The following is a 23,314-nucleotide window of genomic DNA, read 5'->3' on the forward strand; positions in this document are numbered from 1 at the left end:
GCCATAATTAGAAATTTATATATACAATATAAATTATGACAATCAATTTAATGCACAATATACCATGTAATATTATATTTAAATTAATATCACATGACATTGAATTAACAATTTTATTATCATCATTAGCATGTATAATTGAAAAATTAAATACTATATTTATATATAGCTACACAAAAAAAAACATCAAAAGCATATTTAAAATACGTTATCATATCATTATTATTTAAGCTTTAAAGCTTGCATAATTTAATTAAGTTATTTACACTCCCATCAATTGACAACAATTATTTATATACATACCTACATAATTAAAAATAAATAAATTTAAATTTCATAAATAACCGTCTTAATTTAGAATGTAAAAAACTTATTAAAAAAAAGAAAATTCTAAATATTTAAAAACGAAAATTTTTGGATAAACAAGTAAAGATAAATTTTGTATATTCTGCAGTGAACTAATAACAAAAAGGGAATGTGCAAAAAAAATGAAAAAAAAGGGTGAGAAGGGATGAGAAGTGTATATTGTTGAAAGGGCGGTTTGAGAGGTTGGGTGAGGGGGTGGTAAAATGAGATGGTTGGACCGTTGGGAAACGATGGTCGAGGGTGATGTTAAGCTATACATATATATAGATGTTGGATAGGTAGGTGGATAAGTGGGTGTGTGTGGTGGCAGTGGGTGATGGGAGATGTGGGTAAAGAGAAGGTGGTATAGAGAAAGGGGACAAAGGGAGGAAGACAACTCTGCTGGGTATATGCATGTAATGTGTATGTATATATATATTCTATATACTATGTATATGTATATAAGAAGAGCAGTGAGGGGGCGCGAACGAGGGTGAAGGCGGTGACCCGCGGTGCCTGTCTACTGCTGGCCGCGTTTCCAGACTCGCAGCTTCAACGTTATATAGCCTGGGGTGGTAAATTCTCTCTCTCTTGCTCTCTGTCTCTCTCACTCTTTTACTACATATATATATAAATGGCAAACCAGGGCGATGCTGCCGACAGAAGAGGCTAAAGACAGAGAAACAACGACGTCAATGTGAAAGACAAGGAAAATAAATATATACGACGGAGACGATGGAAACGCAGACGACGACGATGGTCGTGGGCAAGGATGGACGTGATATGGTATAGAAAGAATGGAAAAAAAAAATAAAATAAAAATACGACAGAAACCAAGGGTAAAATGTTGAAGGAATCAAGTGAAGATAAAAAGAGATACTAAATGCGCACTCGGCAGGAGATGGGCCATGGGGAGAGTGGAAAGAAACGGAGGTAATTTGAGCGTCACACGCTGAGCGAGCGGCAACGAACGAAACGTCTATGTGCTACATAAAGAGCCTTTTTTTTTTTTTTTATTTTTTCCCCCCCATTTGCAAACCCCCTGGCAGTTCTCTTATGTATCCGAACCATCGCGAAACCTACGACGCGAGACCCATGTACTAAACCCGCGTCCCAAAAGTCCTTTACCCGCGGCCAAGCCCATCCCCCATTTTTTTTTTTTTTTTTTTTCATTTTTCTTTTCTTGAAATTTATTTTTCCCCTTTTTTTTTTATCTTACTTTTTCTTGGAGGTATGGTTTTTTTTTTCCTTTTCTATATACTGATGCCTGAAATATATATATATTTTTTTTTTCCTTTTTTTGCCTTCTTTTCAGGCAAAATTTAGGAATTTTATTTTTTCTTTTACTATACGGTTTTTCTTTTAGGTGAAATATTTTATTTTTTTATATTCTGTTTTAATTTAGTTTTTTTATTTTGATTATTATTATTTTTTTTTATAATAGATGGTATTATTTTGTTTTATTTTGAGAGTCTTGAAATGGCGTTGCGATAACGAGTTGATATAACAAGGTCGCGAAAGTCCTCCTTGAGGTCGAGTACCGAGAAACTTTTTATTCTTTATTCTATTTCAATTCTTTATATCAAAATACTTTCTTTTTTTGTTTATTCTTATTGTATTTTATTTCAACTCTTTTTTATTTTTATTTTCCTTTTTACTTTATCCTTATATATTATTTATTCTACTCTTATTCCCGTTTTGTGCGTCTACTTGAATTCTCATCATTTATCCATTCTTTTTATTTCATCTTTTTTTTATCATATATATATCATATTATTTTTTTTATTGTATTTATATTACTTTTAGTATTTTATTAACTCACCTGGAGGTCGTATCGACATACAGGTTTTAAAAGGACTGACCCTAAACATTTTACCAATTCTCCATTTCAATACAAAAAGAAAGGAAAAAAAAATATATAAAAAACAAGTTTAAAAAACTCTCAACAATGCTCCAATTTTTATGAATGAAATTTAAAGTCCAATATATAATTTTCATATTTCCTTCCCTTTAAAAAAAAAAAATTAAAATATCAAACAGCTTTGGCATAAAAATATAACTACAATTTTCTTTTATCATAAAAAAAAAAAACAAAATAAAAATTAAATTGTACATCATCATTATCATCAAGTTCCTAGCATTAAATTCAAAAGCCCAATATACATACCAAAATATATTTAAAATTTATAAGACAGAAAGAGAGAGAGAGAGAGAAAGAGACTGACAATGTTGATGCGGTATATATGCAGTATAAAACATCGTAAGTGCACAGCACATTGGATCTTCCAAGATACGCCAGAGGATCGAAAGTACCTCACGCTTTTCAGTTGGTCGTTCGATGCCAAGCACGTCTGCCTTTTGGAGCATTTTCTCTCTTTCTCTTTTACATTATAAATATATATATATATAGACACAAATGTGCACCATCAACCTTTGCGCCACACGGTCACGCACACCCTGGTGCTCGTCAAGGGGAAACGGTCGACGTAGAAAGCCATACCAAGCAAGCAACTTGAGAGGATATATACTACATAGGGTCCGTATACCTCACACCACTTTTATGTACATATATATACATCCAACATACACTATATATATATTCGCGGTATGATAGTATGTACATGTGAAATATTATGTACCATCAAAATATATATATATATATTCGCAAACCAAGAGCTTTGGCCAAACGAGGGTTCAGTCAGGTATTGGCTAAAAGCGCGCTTCTAGCCGCGGAATACTCAGTCAGGTCACTTGTACATATATATATATAGTTATAGTTGGTGAACATACTAAAACCCCCCGAGGTTCTCTATACCAGCTAACAACCTCAACCAAGCATTTCACCTCTTACTCTCCACCTCATCCTTAACCACTCATGTCGTTCGCTCTGTATATACCCTCTTTCATCTTCTCTTCCTTCTCTTCTTCATCCTCCTTCTCTTTCTCTTCATCATCATCATCATCGTCATTCTCCTTCTCTGTCTCTTTCAAATCCCCATCTTCCTTTACTCGCGGACCAGATCCATAGTTAATTACCGGCCTAATCTCTATTCGCGATTGCCTGAAACCGCCCGTAAATCCCCATCGGCCTATTCAATGCACGCACACAGTAGTTATTGTAGTGGTAGTAGTAGTAATTGGAGTAGTAATAGTTGGAGTAGTATTGGTTGTCTTTGTGTGTATTGGTATTGATGTGAGTGGGTGGATGGGTGGATGGAATTGGTGGGCTAAAGGAGATCCAAAGGAGAACACTATGATGGGGAAAAAAAATAAAGAAATTGAAGAAGGAAGAACATTGTCTGTTCTCAATCTCGATTCACCAGAGCCAAACTACTATATGCTACTACTATACTATTCTATATGTGTTAGGTATAAGCCAATCGATATCTACTGACGATTGATTTACCGTTAACGATTTCTCGTTGCTTTTCAAGCTAGAATACGATATGTATATGTACATAGTATGTGTTTGTGTATATGTGTATGTATTATGGACGTTTATAATGGTACGTGACGAGGGGACGCGAACGCAAAATCGACCAGTTCCGTTGATGGTTGAAACTTCCGTTTTGTACACTTGGTGATACATATATATGTATGTATAATAATCAAGCTTGTTTTTTTTATTTTTTTTTTTTTGCTTTTTTTTACAAACAACAATTTTAATAATTCGAAAAAATTTATATTCGATTTTTATTTTAATTAATTTGAATTTTGGAAATTATTTTTTTGCATTTATTTTTTATTTTTATGGAAAATGTTGGTATTTATTTTTTTTTTTAAGTAGAAGAAACTTTATTTTGTCAGACAAATTAAATTTTACTGGGATATTTTATAAATATTTAATTTTAAAATTAAAATATTTGTTGTAAATAATTTTTAAATTAATGAAATTGATAGTCCAATATTTATAGGAATATAATAATAATTTTAAACTTATTTTACATTTTTTGTTTTTTTTGCTCAATTGTTTATACACTCATCTTGAAATGAAATTTATTAACTAATTGATTTGTGTATTTTATAAAATATTCAACTTAATATCTCGATTTATAATTTTATCAGCAAAGAAAATGCAAAATAATTATATGAAAATGATTTTTTTTTAAATTTAAAAATTCAACAATTATAATGCTTGAAATCTTTTTCCTTTTGTAAATGTATTTTAAACTTTAGTCGTTATGAATTTGTTGAAATACATATATGCATATATTTACGTATAAATAAAATAAAAAAAATTAACATAAAAATATTCATGCAAAATCGTCAAAATGATGACGCAGCAGCAGCGAAAAGCGCAAGCAACGAAAAGACTTTGTATATATATTTGTACAAAACCTTGTCATATTATTACGTTTGTATTTTCAGTTAGGTAGTTTTATACTGAGGGTTGAGTCAAGCGTAAATCCAGGGTAGTAAAATAGCCGTCAAGATATACGTATATATATCCCTTTGTATATTTCATGTAATATAGAGCAAATTAGAACAGAGGGAAAACTTTTAAAATTATTTCGTATAGGTCTATTAGTCTCATGTATATACACTAAACTTGTATCACAAAATTTCATGAAAGTAAATTAATTAGCCAAGAATGAATCGTGATATTCTTAAAAATTTTTATACAAAAAAATTCGAAACCCAATCAACGACTTTTTAATTGAAAGAAAAAAAAGTTTTAAAATAATTTCAAACTGTTTTATTTAAAAGCTGTTTGTAAAAAAAAAAAAATCTTTTTATTCTACATTGTAAAGTATAATTTAAATAATTATTTTTCATTTATCAATAAATAATTATTTTAAATTAATTTCATGCCAATTTAATTTTTTTTTTTCAACTATTTTTAACAATTTATTTTGAGAATAAAAAATATATTTTTTCGTTTTTTTTTTTCATATTAATTTGTAAAAATATTAATCAATCGTTGAAAAAATTTTTTTGTTTTTATTATAATGCTTAAAATAATATAGTAAATTAATTATTCAATTATAAAATTTGATGATTTGTATTAATAAAAATATACAAATCTTATTTGTAATTAAAAAAATTAATCCAAACAATTTAACAAAATTAAAAATTCATAAACGTATCTAACACGAGATTCTAAATTTTTTAAATACCTAAATTAACGAAATAATGATCGAACAATATCTGTGGTTATCAATGATACTATATATTATATTTTTATATATATAAATACGTTTGTTAAAGATCGGATATGGCACGTACGTTTAAAACGTGCTTTGAAAATTGATATAGGCGCAAAAGCAGTGATCATGAGACATAATTCATATACAAATAAAACAAATGATTGTGGCAAGATCGATAAGTCAGGCTATGTGTTTGATAAGACTAATCTAAAAATATATACAAATCCCTCTCTCCTCTCTTCTCCTCTCCTCCCACAAACTCTACTAAATAAAAAAAAAAAAAAAAACAAACTCCAAAATAAAACAAATAAAAAAATTCAAGAATGCAAAACAAATTAGAAATGAAAAAAAAAATAATAATATTAAAAATTCCATCAGATGTTTTAAATGAAAATAACAGTGTATCAATTGTGCACAAGTTGGTCATTATGATAGCTCTGCTTTAAAAAAAGCCAGAGGGTTTATAACGGCCTGAAGGCGGGGGTGGAATTTTAAAGAGAAGAGATTATTTTTTCGTTTTTTTTTTTATTTATATTTTTTTTTTTTTTTATATATACATTTCATTTGGTTTTTTTTTATTTTTTGATAAACTCAGTTTTGTATATAGAGGGTATGAAAGAGTCATGGATAAAGAGAGAGGGTAAAAAAAAATAGAAAAAAAAAAAATTAAATCGGAGAGATAAATATAAGGAGATGAAGAGAATGAGTACAATATATATGTATAGAGAGAATATAGGAAAAGGAAGAACATATATAGATGTGTAACGAGCAAAATTCAACTCAGTTTTTAGTAGCAACTTGTTGCTCTTTGCCCATTCATACGCGGTTATAACTTCTATTACGTCATCATCATATTAAATTATTATTATAATCATAATAGTATTTTTATAATAAATTATTTATCCACGTGGTAATCAATTTTTGCCTTTAAAATTGCATGGAATTTACGGGTTTTAAAAGTGAGCTTTTTAGCTTCAAATAAGCAGACAAATTAGAAATTTTTTTTAGGGATCATTGCATATTAATTAAGTAGAAAAAATTTTAATTAAATTAATAGACATTTTGTGTTTTAAAATATGTAAACAATCAAATTAATTGTTGATTATTTCGATTGATTTTTTTTTTTTTTTGCTACGATGAAGAACAGAATAAATTACTTGAAAATTTTGGAGAAAAAATTTGATAAGAAAAGCTATTGGAGCAATAAAGATTAGAAAGTTATAATTTGATTGAAAATATATATCGCGATATAAAATATATTTTTAAAATTTTTCCGTAATTTTATTGACGTACTTGTATATTTTTATTATTTTTGATGGAATTTAAAAAAAAAATATATATCGTTCCGCATTCTTCTTTTTATAGCCAACTCGTTCCGCGCAATTTCGTCGGATCACAAAGAACATACAGACCGGCTGATCGGATCCATATATAATATTATATATTTTATAAAGCGCAGCGCACACTTTTGCTGATAAAAAAAAATAAAAAAATATACATAATATATAAAAGCCCGAGATGAATATATGAGGAAGATGAAAAGCAGAAGAAAAATAAAAAATAAAAAAATATATATGAGCTGAAGAGATCAAAACCAGAAACGTCCTTTTAGTACTTTCAATCTTTTCTTCAACACCACCTGTCTCACATCGTGTTTAAATATCAACGCCGCGACGGCGCCTTGCATATATTCTTTTTTTTTTTATTTATTTTTTCTCCTCTCTATCACTTTTCTACACATAAACGTGATTTATTTATTTATTTTTTTCTTTGGCATACTCAAAAAAGACTTTATTTCCTGCGACACCTTTGATTTTTTTTTATATTATATTTTTTTCTCTCAAGCCATTCGCCTTCAATCGCGACGGCTGATCCTCAAGGATTTGGCCGTACAACTCTGCCAAATCCATGCTCGAGGACTGGCTTGGCATAAATTTTCATCTTGAAAAGCGCAGGATAAAAAGAATATTTAAAAAATGAAAAAAAATAAATAAAAAAATCTTTAAATATAACTTGAAATGACCAAGCAAAATTAATTCATCTGCTTAACTTTTTAAAAAAAAAAATTTTTTTATTACTTTTTTATTTATATGAATTTTATGGGGATGATGTAATAATGTACTTGATGCAATTCATGAATATGACTTTATATAGTTGACATTTATCTTTACATTTATATTGTTTTTATTTTCTTTTTATTTTGCATATTTATCTCGAGCTAAATAACGATGTAAACATCATGGAGTTAATTTGAATAATATAATTAAATTATAAAATAATTTTTTATTGCATTAAAGTGTAATTATAATATTGTTAAATTTAACAACAATAATGGCAAAGTACACAGGGCTTTTAATTTAAATTTGAAGCTATTGATGAATCCAAAAAATTAGGATTTAAATCCAAAAATAAAAAGAAAATATTACTGTATTTTAATTTGAGATTTTTTTATTTTAACTCAAGTTGTCTTGGTTTAATTCAAACAATAATTAATCTATATAAATTATTTTATTTTTTTTAAATTTATTTATTACTGTTTTTTTTTATAAACTTACCACTTTGTAAATTAATTTTTTTGTTATTTTATATTTTTCTATTTATGTATCTATTTTTTATTTAATTTTTTCATTATCATTTGTGGTTTCGACCCACGATTAACTTTTCGGTTCAGCCTCTTGCCAAATATATAAATATTAGTCTAATAACCTTGAATCGACAAAATAAATAAAACCACTTAATTACATAATAATACTATTATAAAAATCATCGTTTTAATTTAAATATCTAAATTTAATTATATTATAAAAATATAATTTATAATTTTAATAATTAAATTAATCTAATATATAAAATGTTCATTTAATTATTAATATAATAAGTCTAAATAATTTTAATTATTCAATATTTGTCATTATAAAATTTACATATATTCTAAATAATTAAAATTATTTATAAATATAATATTATTAATAAAATAAATATTAAAATTATTATTCATTAAATTAATTATATTTAAAAGTCTGAATGTTAATTTTCCACTTCAATTGTATTTAATTATTATCTTCTATTTTTAATTAAACAAAAATAAAATTTATATAAATACAGATTTTGGATAATGCAAATTTCACTTCGATAATATTTATAATTTTTAAAAACACTAATTTTATAATCATTATAGATTTTAAATATTTTTCAAATTACAAAATGAATCGTAGCATTTGCGTACATTTAGAATTTTTCTTTTCATTCTTCCCAATTCTTATAAATATATATTATAATTTGATTTTACAATAGAATTCACTGCCTCAATTTCCAGTGTTTTATAGAATAATTAAAATTTATCTCGAGTTCTAAATACCAAAACTAGACAAAGCATTCCATCAAGCATACAACACCCTATCTTCCAATTTTTAATTCTAAATAAAAAATTAATTAATCAATATTAACAACTAAGCACAAAAAGGCCAACCAAAAAAAAAAATCCACCCTTATTATTTAAATAATTTCAATGAACCTCATCATATACCCTCATAATCTCTTCAACCAATTATCTTCAAAAATAAAAAAATAAACAAAAAATACTTAACCCAACAACAATGATATTATAACACAATCCAAAAAAAAAAAAAAAAAAAAACTTAATAAATAATTTTACAATTTATTTATGTTAATTTTATTGTCAATTGTTTTATTATATATTTGATTTTTTGTTTCCATCATGTGTCACGTTTCTTGAGGTGTCTCATACGTGACCGGAACCTCCATACATCCATATAAAAATAAAAACCAAAAAAAAAAAAAAAAAAGGGTTTAAATATATAGAGAGAGAGGAAAAGAGTAAAGAGGATATTCTTTCTATATTATTGGCAAATGAAAAATAATCCTTTGGGTCGCGATGGTGGTCGCCTTTGGTTTCCTCTATGTATTTTTTAACCATCAACAAACGACGACACACGAGACAACTTATCTCGTATTTTTTTTTCTATATACACATTTTTTATTTATTTATAATTTTTTTTTTTCAACATCCAGGGTGGCGTCTCTCATCTATCTACAATATAACAAGACACTTTCTACCCGACATTCTACAGCATGGTTCATACATCAGAGGATGACTAGAGGACGAATGGTTTTCGTCCTCAATTCTCTTGGCTCTTCTGTTGATGGCTCTTCTTCTTCCTCTTCTTCTTCTTTTTTATTTATTTATATTTTTTATCTTTTATTCAACTTGTCTCACTCACTCTACACAACTCGATCTTTGTCAGTATTTTTTTTTTTATTTTTCCTTTACTTTAGTATGAATATAATATACATCATGCTATGAACACGCTGATATAGCCAGCCTCAAGCTAGGACGAACCTTTCTTAGAAACTCTTAACGCGGTTTTTTTGACGGTTAATACTTTAACGGATAGAGGAAACGTGTGTCCGGCAATTCCACATGCATATAATATATACAAATCTTTTCAATCGCATTCATTTCATCTACCTTTGACGATAATTTTATTTATTTTTTTTTTTCGACAATGCATTTTTGAATTGAACAAATGATATTTGTTATAAAAATCTGAGAATAATATAAATTATATATCCCTTTTTTTAAAAAAAACTTGGAAATGTTTATTTCAATTATTTTATAATTTTTTTTTTGTTATTCAAGGAAATCAATTTTATTATTTATATTTTATATTGTTTTTTGGAATTTTTTAATAGTTATTATTATTTATTTACTTTTGGCTTGTATTATGTATTATTTTAGGGCTTTTTTTTTATTTTTTTTAAAGACTCAATGACATGTATTTTTTATTTCAAAAAGGGACAAGTTGTTTTATAGTTTTTTTTTTTTTTTTTTCATTTAAAGAGACACTTATATGTATTTTTGAAAGATACATTTTGAAATTTATTTTTACTGATGGATATTTTTATTTGCTATATAAAATTTAGATTCGCGGTAGATTTTTTAAAAATGAATAAAATGTTTATGTATGAGAGGTGATTGACCCGGGGCGTTTTGAATGTTTTTATACGTACCTGAGATTTACGCGTGAAATGGGTCCCCGCAAGGCGTTAGAAGGTTTACAAGGCCTCGGGTCAAGACGAGGTAGTTAGTAGCGAAAAACAAAAAATAAAAAATACATTTATAAAACATCAGTAACTTGGTAAAACTAAGAATTCATATGCACTCATTTCACATGTGAAAAAAAAATATCCAAATTACAACTCCAAAAATTCCAAAAAAAACAAATCATAAATTCAAAAATAAATTATCTCTCAATTATACATTAAAATATCAAAAACAAAAAAAATTTAACAACCCAAAAATAAAAGTAAAAAAAATACCACCAATTAATTTCATATCAATTAAATTTTTAAATAGCAGTATTTAAAAATTAAGCTCCAATAAATTACACTCAAAATTATAGTCTTCAAAAATAAAAAAAAAGCCATAATAATAACTGATATTTGGATATATTTTTTAAAAAAATGTTAATTGACAAATTACAATGAACCTTAAATTAAATATATATATACATATAGTAAAATCGATAGTTATCTATGTATTTTAGTTGAATAGTATATGTACGCCCCTTAAGTTCCGAGTTTCCAACAAGCCGCGCCATCATCCAGACAAGCTTGAAGTCTCAGTATATATATTCGCGAAGTAAAAGCCACGTTGCACACGTTTGTGATAATTTCTCTCTCTTATTCTGTTTTATTTGTATATAACTATCTCTCTCTGGAATCTCTCCTTCAAAATATATATATATGAAAACTACCCTCTCGTGTCTTTAGCCTTGTATTTCCCTGTCCTCTTTTTACCCTCATCACTCTTGCATCTGTATACCACTTCAGCGTCGCCATTGCCATCAGAGAATTCGCGTTCGTTTTAGACCTGAAGAGACCAAAGTCACACATATCGATCGTACAATTTTCCTCTGGGTTTTCCGCGATGGTCACTCGACTGTGTGCATATATATATATATTGGGGAGAAATTCAGCAGTTGTCCAAGGGGAGAAAGACAAAGATGACAGAGACAAAATTTTCAAAGAGAGAAACAGAAATCCAATTGAGAGAAAGAGAGACAAATTTTGAACGAACAAGAGTCTGGAATAGTACACTCAAATTCTCTCTAGGTATATATAGATATATCGCGATATTCTTCAACACCGCGAATATTCTCCGTCATGTTGCCCATACCAATCTATTTTTTTTTTTTTATTCTCAATACCCTCAATACCCTCTAAACCCTCTTTCAACTCACCCTTGATGCCCCGCAGCATCGACGCCAGCATCATCATCTCACATTCTCTAGTTCTCTTCCAATGTCTATCGTCTCTCGAAATTTTTTTTTTTTTTTTCATTTTTATTTTTTTTTATTTTTACTTTATCTCTCTCCCTGCAGGTTTCGGCCGCTCCGCGAAAGATCGATCGCTAAATTTCTTTTTTTTTTCCCTCGTTTGATTTTCGTCCGTTTTTTTTTTTTCGAAAAAAAAAATCCTCCCATTTTACGTCTCTTCGCTAACCACCGGATATATATATTTTTTTTTCGTATTATTATTTTGCTGTTTGTTACTTTTTTTTTTCTTTTGTCTTAACTCTTTTTTTTTTTTTTTTCTTTTATTTGGAGAAATATATATAGTGCTAATGTTTGAAGTAAAAAAAAAGCTTAAGAATTTTGTTAAAATTTTATTTGTTTTTTTTTGCTGGTTGATTTAAAAAGATTTGAAAAGGGATAAAGTTGATATGGCGAAAATGAGGGTATTCAATTTAACTTTGCTAACCTTTTTTTTTTTATTTAAAAGTCGATATTTTATGTGTTTATGAACATCTGGTTAATTCGTTGTAAATATATATATCACAGTCAATTACATTAATGTGTAAACTGAAAAAAAAATAATCCCATTATATTGATAAAATTGTCTTGATAAATTTGAGAAAAGAGATGATAAAAAAATAAAATAATAATAAAATTGAAAGAAGAATTAAAAAATAATAAAATAAAGCAAAGTTCAACAGATGGAAAATAAAAAATAAAGGGGATAGAGTGTTGTATAATATAAAAAGTGAAATGTTAAAAATAATATATATATAAAGCAATATGAGAAAAAGAAAAAGAATGAAAAGAGAGTTCACTAGGTCGTTTGAATTTTCTCATATACTATTACAATCAAACATCAAGCTCACATATAATATAGATATATAAATAAAACTAACTAAATCTCCAGCAAGCTTCAAACCCATAAACACACAAACACATATAAAAACTCTCATCCACAAAAACTCCATAAATTCACCCTCAAAATAAAAAACAAAACTTTCACCAAGTGTATCTCATTTACCCTAGTTTTATTTTATTTCTTTCATTTTATTTTTTTTTTTAAATATATGCAACTATGTACAAAAAAATTAAATAATAATAATATTATTTCTCTTGCATATTAAAGACCTTGAAAACAATTCATTGTTGATAATAAAAATATTTAAAAATTAAAAAAAAAAAAAAGATAAATAAATAATTATAAATCAATTTAAATAATTTAAAAAAAAACTTGAAATAAAATAAAGTTTGTATTTTTTAAAATAAAAAAGAGTTTATTAATTAAAATTAGCTCAAGTTTGTTTTTTATCAATTTTCAATACTATCAAAACAATATATAATCTTTGGATTAAAATTGAGCTTTGATGTAACTCACCATGTATATATAGGTATATATGTTTTTGAATATATAAAGCAAACCAGGCTGCGTTCTAGTACCTACCCTTTGGCAACAGAAACACAAAGACATCATAGGTAGGTAGGTAGTTATATATACATACACACAAAGAGGGAGTATAAAGAGTATCTAGAAAGAGGACCACTGGTCCTTGGTCGTCGTCGTCGTTGTCGTCGACGTTGCTATAATAGTACAACATTTAACAAGGACAGAGTAACCTTGCAAGCAGAGCAAAAGCAGAGCAAAAGCAGAGCAAAGCCAAGGGTCGAAATATAGCTGAAAATAAATGTAGGTATATATATATATGATACGGTACTTTACATCAACTGTGTGTGATAAAGTAAGAAAGATAAATATATATAAACCTTGTTTATAACTAAAAGGAAAAGGGAGAGAGAGAGAGAGAATATAAGATAGGGAGTAAATACGGTCGACGCCTTTGGAAAGACGCGTTGGATAGCCTGGGTCCTCGCGACACCGACCGTCAATACACCACCACCATCACCACCACCGCTACCACCCTCATCTAACTAACTTCCATCTCTCTCAATTCACTCTATTCACCCAATCCACCCATCCACCCAATTCACCCATCAGCAACCCTCTGTAATACTGCCTATGTATCGCGTCACTTTCCACAAGGCAAAACACCAACATGTAATATACTGATAGAGAAACAGAGAACGACAGGGATGAAATTTCAAGAGAGAAATATAAAGTTAGAGTTCAAAGAAGAAATAAGAGTAATATACATGACGATAAACTATGGACAGTTGCATTAAAACCCATAAAGAAATATTTTCAAATAAAATAAGATTAGAAAAAATAAATAATATACATATTTTGATGAAAAAAATAAAAATATTGTTCTAGTTTTATAAATCAAGTTTTCTGCATATTTAAAACATCAAATTTTTAATCTTTGTTTGTAAAATTAATATATATATCTAGACATTTATAATAAGTTTGTTTATACTGATGAGTTTGACCTTTTGTTCTAAATGTTTCATCCCAAAGCATCCCTTCATCATCACCATCATCATCATCATCATTATCATACTCTTTCTTTTTTTATCTTTTGTAAACACTGCATGCTTCTTATTATATTTAACCCTTTTTTCATAATATAATAATAATAATATTCATATTCAAATTATTATCATTATTATTTCATTTTTTTTCTGATGTATTTTTGTATTAAAGCTTATAGGTTGAATCTCACGACCCTCAGAATTGAGGACCAGTATATATATATAGTTGAAGCATGCACACACATCAGAAGCAGGCAAGGCCCTCAGGCATACATTCACTAAAGTAGGATAGGGGTCGCTTTGTGCAGTGCAACCCTAAACTTCTCTCTTCTCTTCCCAACATGCATATATATATACATGCATGTCAGTGAGAAAGCAAAACCCTTGCTCAGGTTTGGTAGGACATTGCAGATATATATTCTGTCGCACACACACTCTATATCTATATATATATTCCCAAGAGCTCAAAGCAGCAAGAGGGTGAGAGCAAAAGAGAGCAAGAGCAAGAGAGAGTGATAAAGTTTGGTGAGATAGAGAATTTCGTACACGTACAGTAGATATATATCTTGAATATATAGGGAGGTAGGTAGGTAGGAAGTTGGAAGCTCGACCTCGGTATTCTCGCAACGGCTATTCCGCGACGTAATCAGCGAGAGAGCGAACCACCCAACCATCAACCTCACCCTTGTCGTTTCAGCTTCTCTGCTCTTATCCTGTTATATGTGATGGCTATATATAGAATGGCTGTATACATAGGTATACCTTGAGAGTTGAGTCAAACTATATAACGCCTTGATGTTGTCGTCGTCGTCGTCGTAGTCGTCGTTATCGTCGTCGTTGTCGTGAGAGAAGTGTATGTATATGTATATTGAAGTACCTTCTGTCCCTTTGTGTACACAGTGTGTGTCGCCATTGCCAGTTCACTCGCAAACATCGGCCCTTTTATACAACTCCCACTCGACAACCTGGCAATTCCCTTTTCGAGTTCTATATATTCTCTTTATGTATATGTAGTCTGCATCCTCGCTAGCTTTTGTATATATATGGATAAAGTCCAGTGCGATGCACTCGGCATAGTCGTTGTCCAAAAAGCACCCTCATAAAGTCGCGCCCTCGTTGGACTCGTCGGCACCAATTTCTACCCTCTCATTCGACTATTCTTTATACGACTCTGTGGAGCTCTGCATTTATGTTTTTATATATATGCTGCATTTGAAATTTCATTTTTATTTTTTTTTTTTTTATGTATATATTATTCGTTTGAATTTTTAGATTTTTTTTTTTTTTTCATTTTTTCATTCCATATATTGCGGGTTTTTTTTTTTTGGACTCACGGGGGATTTTTTTTGCTTTTTTTATTTTTTGATTCTTTTATTTTTGCTGCGGATATTCTACACCCTTGAATTTGAGAGAAAATTTGGGAGATATTCTTATTTTCGTTTTGAAAGTTTATGAGATTTTTTTTTTTTGGGATGATATGAAAGTGATAGAGGATTTTGAAGGATTTTTATTTTAATGGTTGGATTGACAATTAAATATAATTTTAGGGTGTTAATGCGTATGAGATTTGAGAGAGGAATTTTTTTTTTTATTTTTGTTTTTTTATTACAGTGATAGTTGACATAAAATTTAATTAAAAATACATCTGTTTATTTTTAAATGATTACTCAATTATCATACGGCAATTTATTATCAATTAAAATGTTAAAAAATATATTTCATTTGTATAAAATAATACTCAACCAAGCCATTGTTGAACAAAATAAAATTGAGATAAAATTAAATACAAAAAAATATAATTTTAAATAAACAATTCTTCGATAAATGATGAAAATAGCCTTTTTCTTTGATAAATTATTAAAATAACCCATCATTGATATAAATAAAAATAAATAATAATTTTTTTACAATTAAAAATATTTAAAATGATAAAAAAATAAATAACAATTTGTCTTTTAATAAATATTTATTGAAATATTAAATATAAAACAAGTTTAAAAAAAAATTTTAAAAAACTAATATAAATTAATAAAATATAAGTAGACGTATTTCAATTATTTTTTTTTCATCTGTCATTATTATTTTTATATTTTTTATTTTATAATACAGCCTCCCTCTTTATCTTTTATACCTCTTTCATTTAATTCTCGCGAGACTCATTGAAAACCGGCTTGATATACCAACGCTTCCGTGACTCTGACTCATGTATTTATACGCTGCACACACTGTAAAAAAGTCTCACCATAATAATAACATATATGCATTTACAATTCACAAGTCACTTACGTCATATCATCTCATTTTTATCATATCTTTATCTCCGCCCTCACGCAATCACCACTACTCATCATCATCATCAAAAAAAACCAATGAAATATGTCCCCTAAATTTCAAATACAACTACACATATATTTAAGAATATCATTTCAAAAAATTTTTATATATATACCTACATAAACACTATAACTTTACGATTAACTTCCACCTATTTATATATTATATATAAAATAAAATAAATATATTATCCAGAAAATTCGCGCCATTCGTCTTGCTTGAGCAATCAAAAAGTTAAATGGCAAATCGTCGTTTAAACAAAGCCATCTATTTTTTTTTTTTCAACAAATATTATACAATTGTTATAAATAAATAAATCAATATTTTATAACTCTATTAAAAATCCAACAATAATCCATAAATAATATAAATAAACAAAAAAAAAATATCAACAAAATTTGAAGAAAAAAAAGCTCCACAAAATAATTTTAAAAAATAAATTAAATAACTTTGGATAAATTTTATAAATAGTTGTTAATTTATTGTTAATGATTTATTTATGAGTTAATTTAAAAATCACGCTGTAATTTATTGTTGTAAGCTGTGACGCCATCATGATGTTGATGATGATGATGATAATAATAATCAAATGGCGAGAACATTGCTTGACCGTATTCCATCGAGATCCCCTTTAGCTGAACATGAACCCAACCTACTATGTACTAAATTTTACTTGCATATAGATATATATAGGTATGTATATATATGAAATTGTCGTTGTCGCTTATGTGCAGCTCCAAATGTGGCTTGTATATATACCCGCGAGGAAATACCTATATATGTAATGCAACCTCTTGCGTTTGCTATCCCTCCGGCACTTGCACATGTAAATTTATATATAGGTATATATTGAGTAGTAAATATAATACCGTCAGTTTACTATATATACATGCAAGTACGTAGAATAGCGGTTCGCATATTTCCCGAGTGTGTTTCGCCACACCGAATTGCTCCAAAAGCTTTATTCTCTCGTTGTTTGCTCGTCCACTGTTACACACTGGTATGCACATTAACTTACTTTTCGTATTAATGCAAATATCAACCATCAAAATTATAAATAATACAAAAAATAATTATCATTATTATTTTGTTATAATTATGATTGATAAAATATATTTTAAAAAAAATTAAAAATGCCAGAAAATAATGGAATTCAAGCACAAATTATTGAGCTTAAATAAATTTGAAAAAAAAATACAAACAAGTGTATTTTATTATTGAAAATTTTTTTTTTTTAAATAATAAAATATATCTGTGTTTTTATCCTTGATCCAAGATATTATTTTAAATTTATTTTCAATTTTTTTCAATGATTATTTTGGATATGTTTAAGGGAATCAGGATAAACATCAAAAATATAATAAAATTATTTTTAAATAAATATAGTGTATATAAATTTGTCAATTTTTATATAATATTTCGTTAATTTTTTTTTTTTCAAATAATAATCAGTGTGTGTTATCTTGACTGAGGCAAAAAGACACGCGTGGTCGAGCAAGATTTGTACGAATAGCGAGAGAAACCTTCGAGGTATGAAGAATAAAAAGAGGAAAAAAAAAAAAAAAGGCATTATATTAAAGTGTGTGTGAGTACGTGTGCATAAAGAGAGGAAAGAGTAATATAAAAAAAAAAATTTTTTTTTAGCTCTCATATGCTTGGTTTTTTATTATTTTTTTTTTTTTTGCTCCTGCATGATATCGATAAAGATGACGACGTCAACGACGAGGTTTCTTGGTTGCTGCTTCGATAGTCCCCCTCATCAGTGCCTATATATATCCGCACATATATATGTGTCCAATCGCCTCTGAGCTCGCGGGCATGTGCAAGATACAGAAAAAATAAAAAAAAAAAAATGAATTCAAGATAAAAAAAAGAATCGATTGCGTGATGTGTTTTTCGAAGATACTCAAACGCACACTTTGCAAATTTTATTTGAAATTTTATATATATAAATATATATATAATCCGCGGTGCAAATATACGCTTGCATATAAACATTAAGCAGACCACAAAAAGGAGTAAAAATAAAATAAATAAATAAACAACTTAAATAATAATATGAAATAGTTTTTAAAAATGAAAAAATTTTAATAATAATCATTTAAATTAATAGCAATGAATTTCGATTAATAGGAACAATAATAAATGATAAAAAAATATGTATTATTGATGTATTTTTATAATTGTTAATAATTTAAATTGATAAAATAATATGAGAACCACTGATGGCAGCTGGCACCGCGACTATGGTGTAGTCCTCTCGCGTTGTCTGGGTTGTCTCACACCCTCAAACATTGCCTTGTGTTCCACGTGGGTGACAACCGAAGGGGTCGAATATATATACACACACAAAATGAGGGTGACACAAGAACGACGACGCAAATGGACGATAGGTCGCGGAATGGTTTGAGGAGGGTTGCAAGGGATGTGCGCGGAATTAGATTCAAGGGGTGGTTATAAACCCAAAGCACACACTATCATATAAAATACCAAGTAGAAAAGAGAGAGATAAATATATATTTTATATATAACTATATAGAGAAAGAAAGCTAGTTGGAGATATAAAATTACTTGTATGCTGGTGTGAAAGATAGAAGAGAAAATGCCGCGGGGGAATGAGGGTAAAACTTTTTCAAGGGGCAAAAAAAAAAAAAAACTTGCAAAAGGGGGAAACAAATAGGGAGAAGAAATAGTGAACCACACACCACCACCCACTGGCCATCTACTTTTTTCCATTTACCCTAACACTATCAAGAACGTGCTCTACGTGTTTTTACAAGAAAAAAGATGAAAAAATAAAATAAATAATCTAACTGCGCGCCTCGTTTTGAGATTCACTGCTGGGGCCCTCCGGGGGTCGATGAAGGAAGAACTGTGGACGCCCACCTTGACGTTACGGAAAATTGCTATAGCAGTTTCTTGTCTCTTTTTTTTTTCTTTATTTTCTATATATATATGTTCAGGTCTTTTTTTTTTGTATTATTTTCTTCTCGGAAAATTGAGGAGAGACTGAGGTATTTTGACTTAAAATTTTCTTTGAAATCAATTAGGAAAAATAATAATTATGATAACGGTGCTAATTTGAGGAAAACAGATAATGAATAGTTGGTTGTGTTGAAGGGAAAAGGGATTATTTGATGAGTTTTTAAATTTAAATATTTTATGCTTCATATAGATTAGGGGAAAATATTTTTTTTTAATTTTTCTGTTATGTATTTTGATAGAATAATGAATAAATAAAAATCGTAGGTCAAGGATTTATTGAATTTACTGTTGTAAATAAGATGATGTGTAATTTTTTTATTTTATTTATTTTTATATACAGTTAATATTCTCTTCAAGATGTTGAATAAACCACGTGGTATGTAACTGTGTATAAATGTTATTTTTTTTCCTCTTTTTTTTTATTTTGTTTGAGATAGAGTATATAGGTTTTCTGTGACACAGGGATATTTATTACTTGCTAAATGTCGTATAATATTATTATTATTATAATAGATTATTGTTATTGTTAAATTCAATAGTGATGTGGTAACTGGTGTGGGAGAGCTTTCTTCAGTATCGAATGCTAGTTGAGTAGAATTTCCAGACAAGTATTTTCCTTTACTTGCCAACAGTGGTTAATGGAAAAATTATTTAAAAAAGCTTTTCAAAATTTTCATTTAGTAAAATTTGGATAAATTAATGTTTATAGATTTATTTTATACAAAATTCCATTATGAAAATCTTTTCTTTTAAAAGTTATTTGAAAATTATTCGGCAAAAACATAAAAAATATAAAATAATTTTTGCTAAAAAAAAAAATAGAAATCAACATTTTTTATGATTAATTTAAATTTATAAAAATTGAAAATCACCACTCCTCATAGACCCTGTCAAAAGCTAGATGTTAAATAATAATTTTCATTGAAAAAAAAATTAAAAAATGAATTTTTAATTCAAAAAATATTAAATCTATTTTATCTAGCCTGAAAAATTATGTTCACCAACATGGTTAATAAGAACCCAAATTGGAAATTCATTTGAAATATCAACTCTATTATGCAGTATTCTTCTTGGACAATATTACAATGCATTTGTTGTAAGTGGTTATGCATCACGTGAACAAACACTCAATGACACATCAAACCGGCCATATATATATTTTAAAAAATCAAATGAATCATGGGAAAATACAAATGACGTTGAAATATCATCAACTAAATATAAATTCAAACCACCACCGGATTTCCGAAGTAAATTACTCACTGAATCAACTGAATTTGAGGTAAAAGAACTCAATCGTCTTCATGATGATGATGATAATGATGATGAAAAGGATTGTCTGAATATCGACATGAATCGACAATCTGCGGTAATATATATTTTTATTTTTCTCAAGGACTCCACGTGAGAAACCAAAAAAACAGATAAAATTTGTCTTATCCATTTATCGAAATTATTCAATTTGTAATAATTATTTTATTTTTTTTTCATATTTTTAACAATATAAAGGAATGTGAGGAAACATTTCCGGATGAATACTCAGGTCATCGTGTTCACGCGTGGATTATTATTATGCCAGACAATAAAACAGATGTTCCACGACATCCGGAAATAAAAAAATCATTTTTCATTGAACCATCAAGTGGACAAAAATATGACATTGATGAAGAAATAAATAAATATTATCATGGCATTGAGAGTCTATGGAATCATGAAAATTACTGGCTAAATTTACAATCATGCAATGATGGATGTGATAAATTAAATTTTGATCTTTTTGATAATAAAATGTGGGAACATTTATTACCTGGTGAACCATCATCATATCATCATAGAAATTCCACAATTAATAATGAAACTGATGATGAAGATAATGATTCTATGAATATTCTGCAAAGAAAACATCTTGATATGCCAGTGTCATATGTTGAAGAAATAAAAATAAATAGTCTAGGTATAAAAAAAAAATATTAATTAACTTTTTTTTTAGTTGATAATATTTGTAGTTTAATAATTAATTTGTAGATTTTGAAAGAAGATATTTAAATGGTAAAAAAATTATGTTTTTTAAAAAAACAAAAGTTGAAGTTTATGCACCTTATGTACAAATGGATGGATTGATTGAGAGTGTAACAATTTATAATTATGATGAGTATAAATTTGCATTAAAAATTATTGAAAAATATTCAAATCGAGGTGATGGTCTTGTTGGATCAACGAAATATTTAGATAGTCAATTAGTTGTTGATGAGTATGAGCGAGGTCGTCCAGATGCTTGCAAAGGTAATTAAAATTTAATTTTTAAATTGTTTATTAATTATTAAATTTTTTTTAAGTAAATAAATTAAAATTTTTTTGAATAAAGAGCATCGTTATTTATTGATGGGAACAAATTCAATTGATGAAGATAGAACACTGGAATTTTATCATACTGTTAGAAATGATGGTCTTGAAAAAATCGAAACAAAAAAAAATTTCTTCAGCCAGTATTATGTTGGAAGACAGGATTATCTTTGTTACCGTAATGTAGAATTTGCAGTCGATAAAAAACCGATAGCCAATGACATTCACCATCGAAAAATTATTGTAAATTTGAAAAATTATAAATTAAAAAATTTGTTTATTATAATTATGTTAATTTGGATGTTTGTTTTTTTTTTTAAATAGAAAATTACTGAAGAGTTTAAAAGAAATCCTAATTTAGCTGCAACAAAGGACATTGCAATCCGAGTGTTTGACATGGTTGATGATGAGATAAGATTAATTTATCATTATGGAAATGAAAACATTTCAAGAGCAACACGTACATTTGTCAAACCGTCAATTGCTGAACGTGGTGATCGTCTTGTTTTTGATCCAAACATGACACACGGATACAATGTAAATTTAATTTTTAAAAATTATTAACAAGCATTTAAAAAAAAGTTAATTTAAGTATTTTTTTACAGCCAGATTTTCTAGCTCAGCCAGAAAAACCACTAGTACTTTTTTATATGCTTGAAAAATTGCTAGATGATGAATTTAGAGTCATCAACTGCGTGAGAAATGTCGAAACAGATGTTGATGAATTTTTAAAATTACGACAACAAGAATATTTCATGCCGAAATTGCTGATATCAATATTTGATACTAACAGAAATGATGATACGAAAGCTGAGCTATTTGCAAAGGTACAAATTAAATTTTTAAAACAAGTAAAAAATAAAAATAACTAAATTTTTTTTTGTCTTATTTTAGGAAGAGATGGCTCGCGTTCAGGCACAACGACAATTTGAAGAACAAATTGATTATTTACAACCGTATTTATCAAAAATTGGTAATCCAAAAAGTCTTGGTAAATATCAACAGCTACAAATACGTCAAGAGTGTCTCAATGATTTTAAACAAACGATGGTTAAACGTGCAAATGATATTTCACAAAAAATAACATTATCTAATCAAAAATACAAAGAACTCCTAGATTATCGTTCTCAGGTATTATTATTTTAACTACTATTTTGTTGGCTTTTTAAACAACATATATCCCAAATTAATTATTTATAAAAATTTATTTTTAAGGCCCAGGAAATTTCAAATGAAGACGAAGAAAAATTGACAAATGAAATTGATAAAATTACGTTTGACATACATGCATTGGAGATGAGATTAAAACGTCACTGTAATTTATCAAATCAACGTTATCTAAAAATACAAAAATCACTTGATAATGACAAACGTTTATCATCACTCTAATAAATAATTATCATCATCACAATC

At 27.9% G+C, this 23,314-nt stretch overlaps 1 protein-coding gene across 1 annotated transcript; it reads left to right on the forward strand.

Annotated features, from left to right (window-relative positions):
* The first annotated feature begins 2,761 nt into the window (after nt 1-2,761).
* On the forward strand, nt 2,762-23,312 carry LOC122854070 (dynein regulatory complex subunit 7-like). Its single transcript, XM_044154484.1, has 9 exons — nt 2,762-2,881; nt 20,541-20,927; nt 21,068-21,512; nt 21,584-21,841; nt 21,924-22,144; nt 22,226-22,438; nt 22,507-22,728; nt 22,796-23,032; nt 23,117-23,312. The coding sequence occupies exons 1-9, from the start codon at nt 2,762-2,764 to the stop codon at nt 23,288-23,290; spliced, it is 2,277 nt and encodes a 758-aa protein (XP_044010419.1). The 3' UTR covers nt 23,291-23,312.
* The last annotated feature ends 2 nt before the right edge of the window (nt 23,313-23,314 follow it).

Source organism: Aphidius gifuensis, linkage group LG4 (genome assembly GCF_014905175.1).
Source record: "Aphidius gifuensis isolate YNYX2018 linkage group LG4, ASM1490517v1, whole genome shotgun sequence".
Lineage (NCBI taxonomy): Eukaryota > Metazoa > Arthropoda > Insecta > Hymenoptera > Braconidae > Aphidius > Aphidius gifuensis.

Excerpts from the sequence above, each read along its gene's own strand:
- LOC122854070 (XM_044154484.1), top strand. The coding sequence starts at position 2,762 with ATGTGCACCATCAACCTTTGCGCCACACGGTCACGCACACCCTGGTGC. Across the intron at positions 22,439-22,506 it reads ACATGACACACGGATACAAT|CCAGATTTTCTAGCTCAGCC; the intron begins GTAAATTTAATT and ends ATTTTTTTACAG. Across the intron at positions 22,729-22,795 it reads AAGCTGAGCTATTTGCAAAG|GAAGAGATGGCTCGCGTTCA; the intron begins GTACAAATTAAA and ends GTCTTATTTTAG.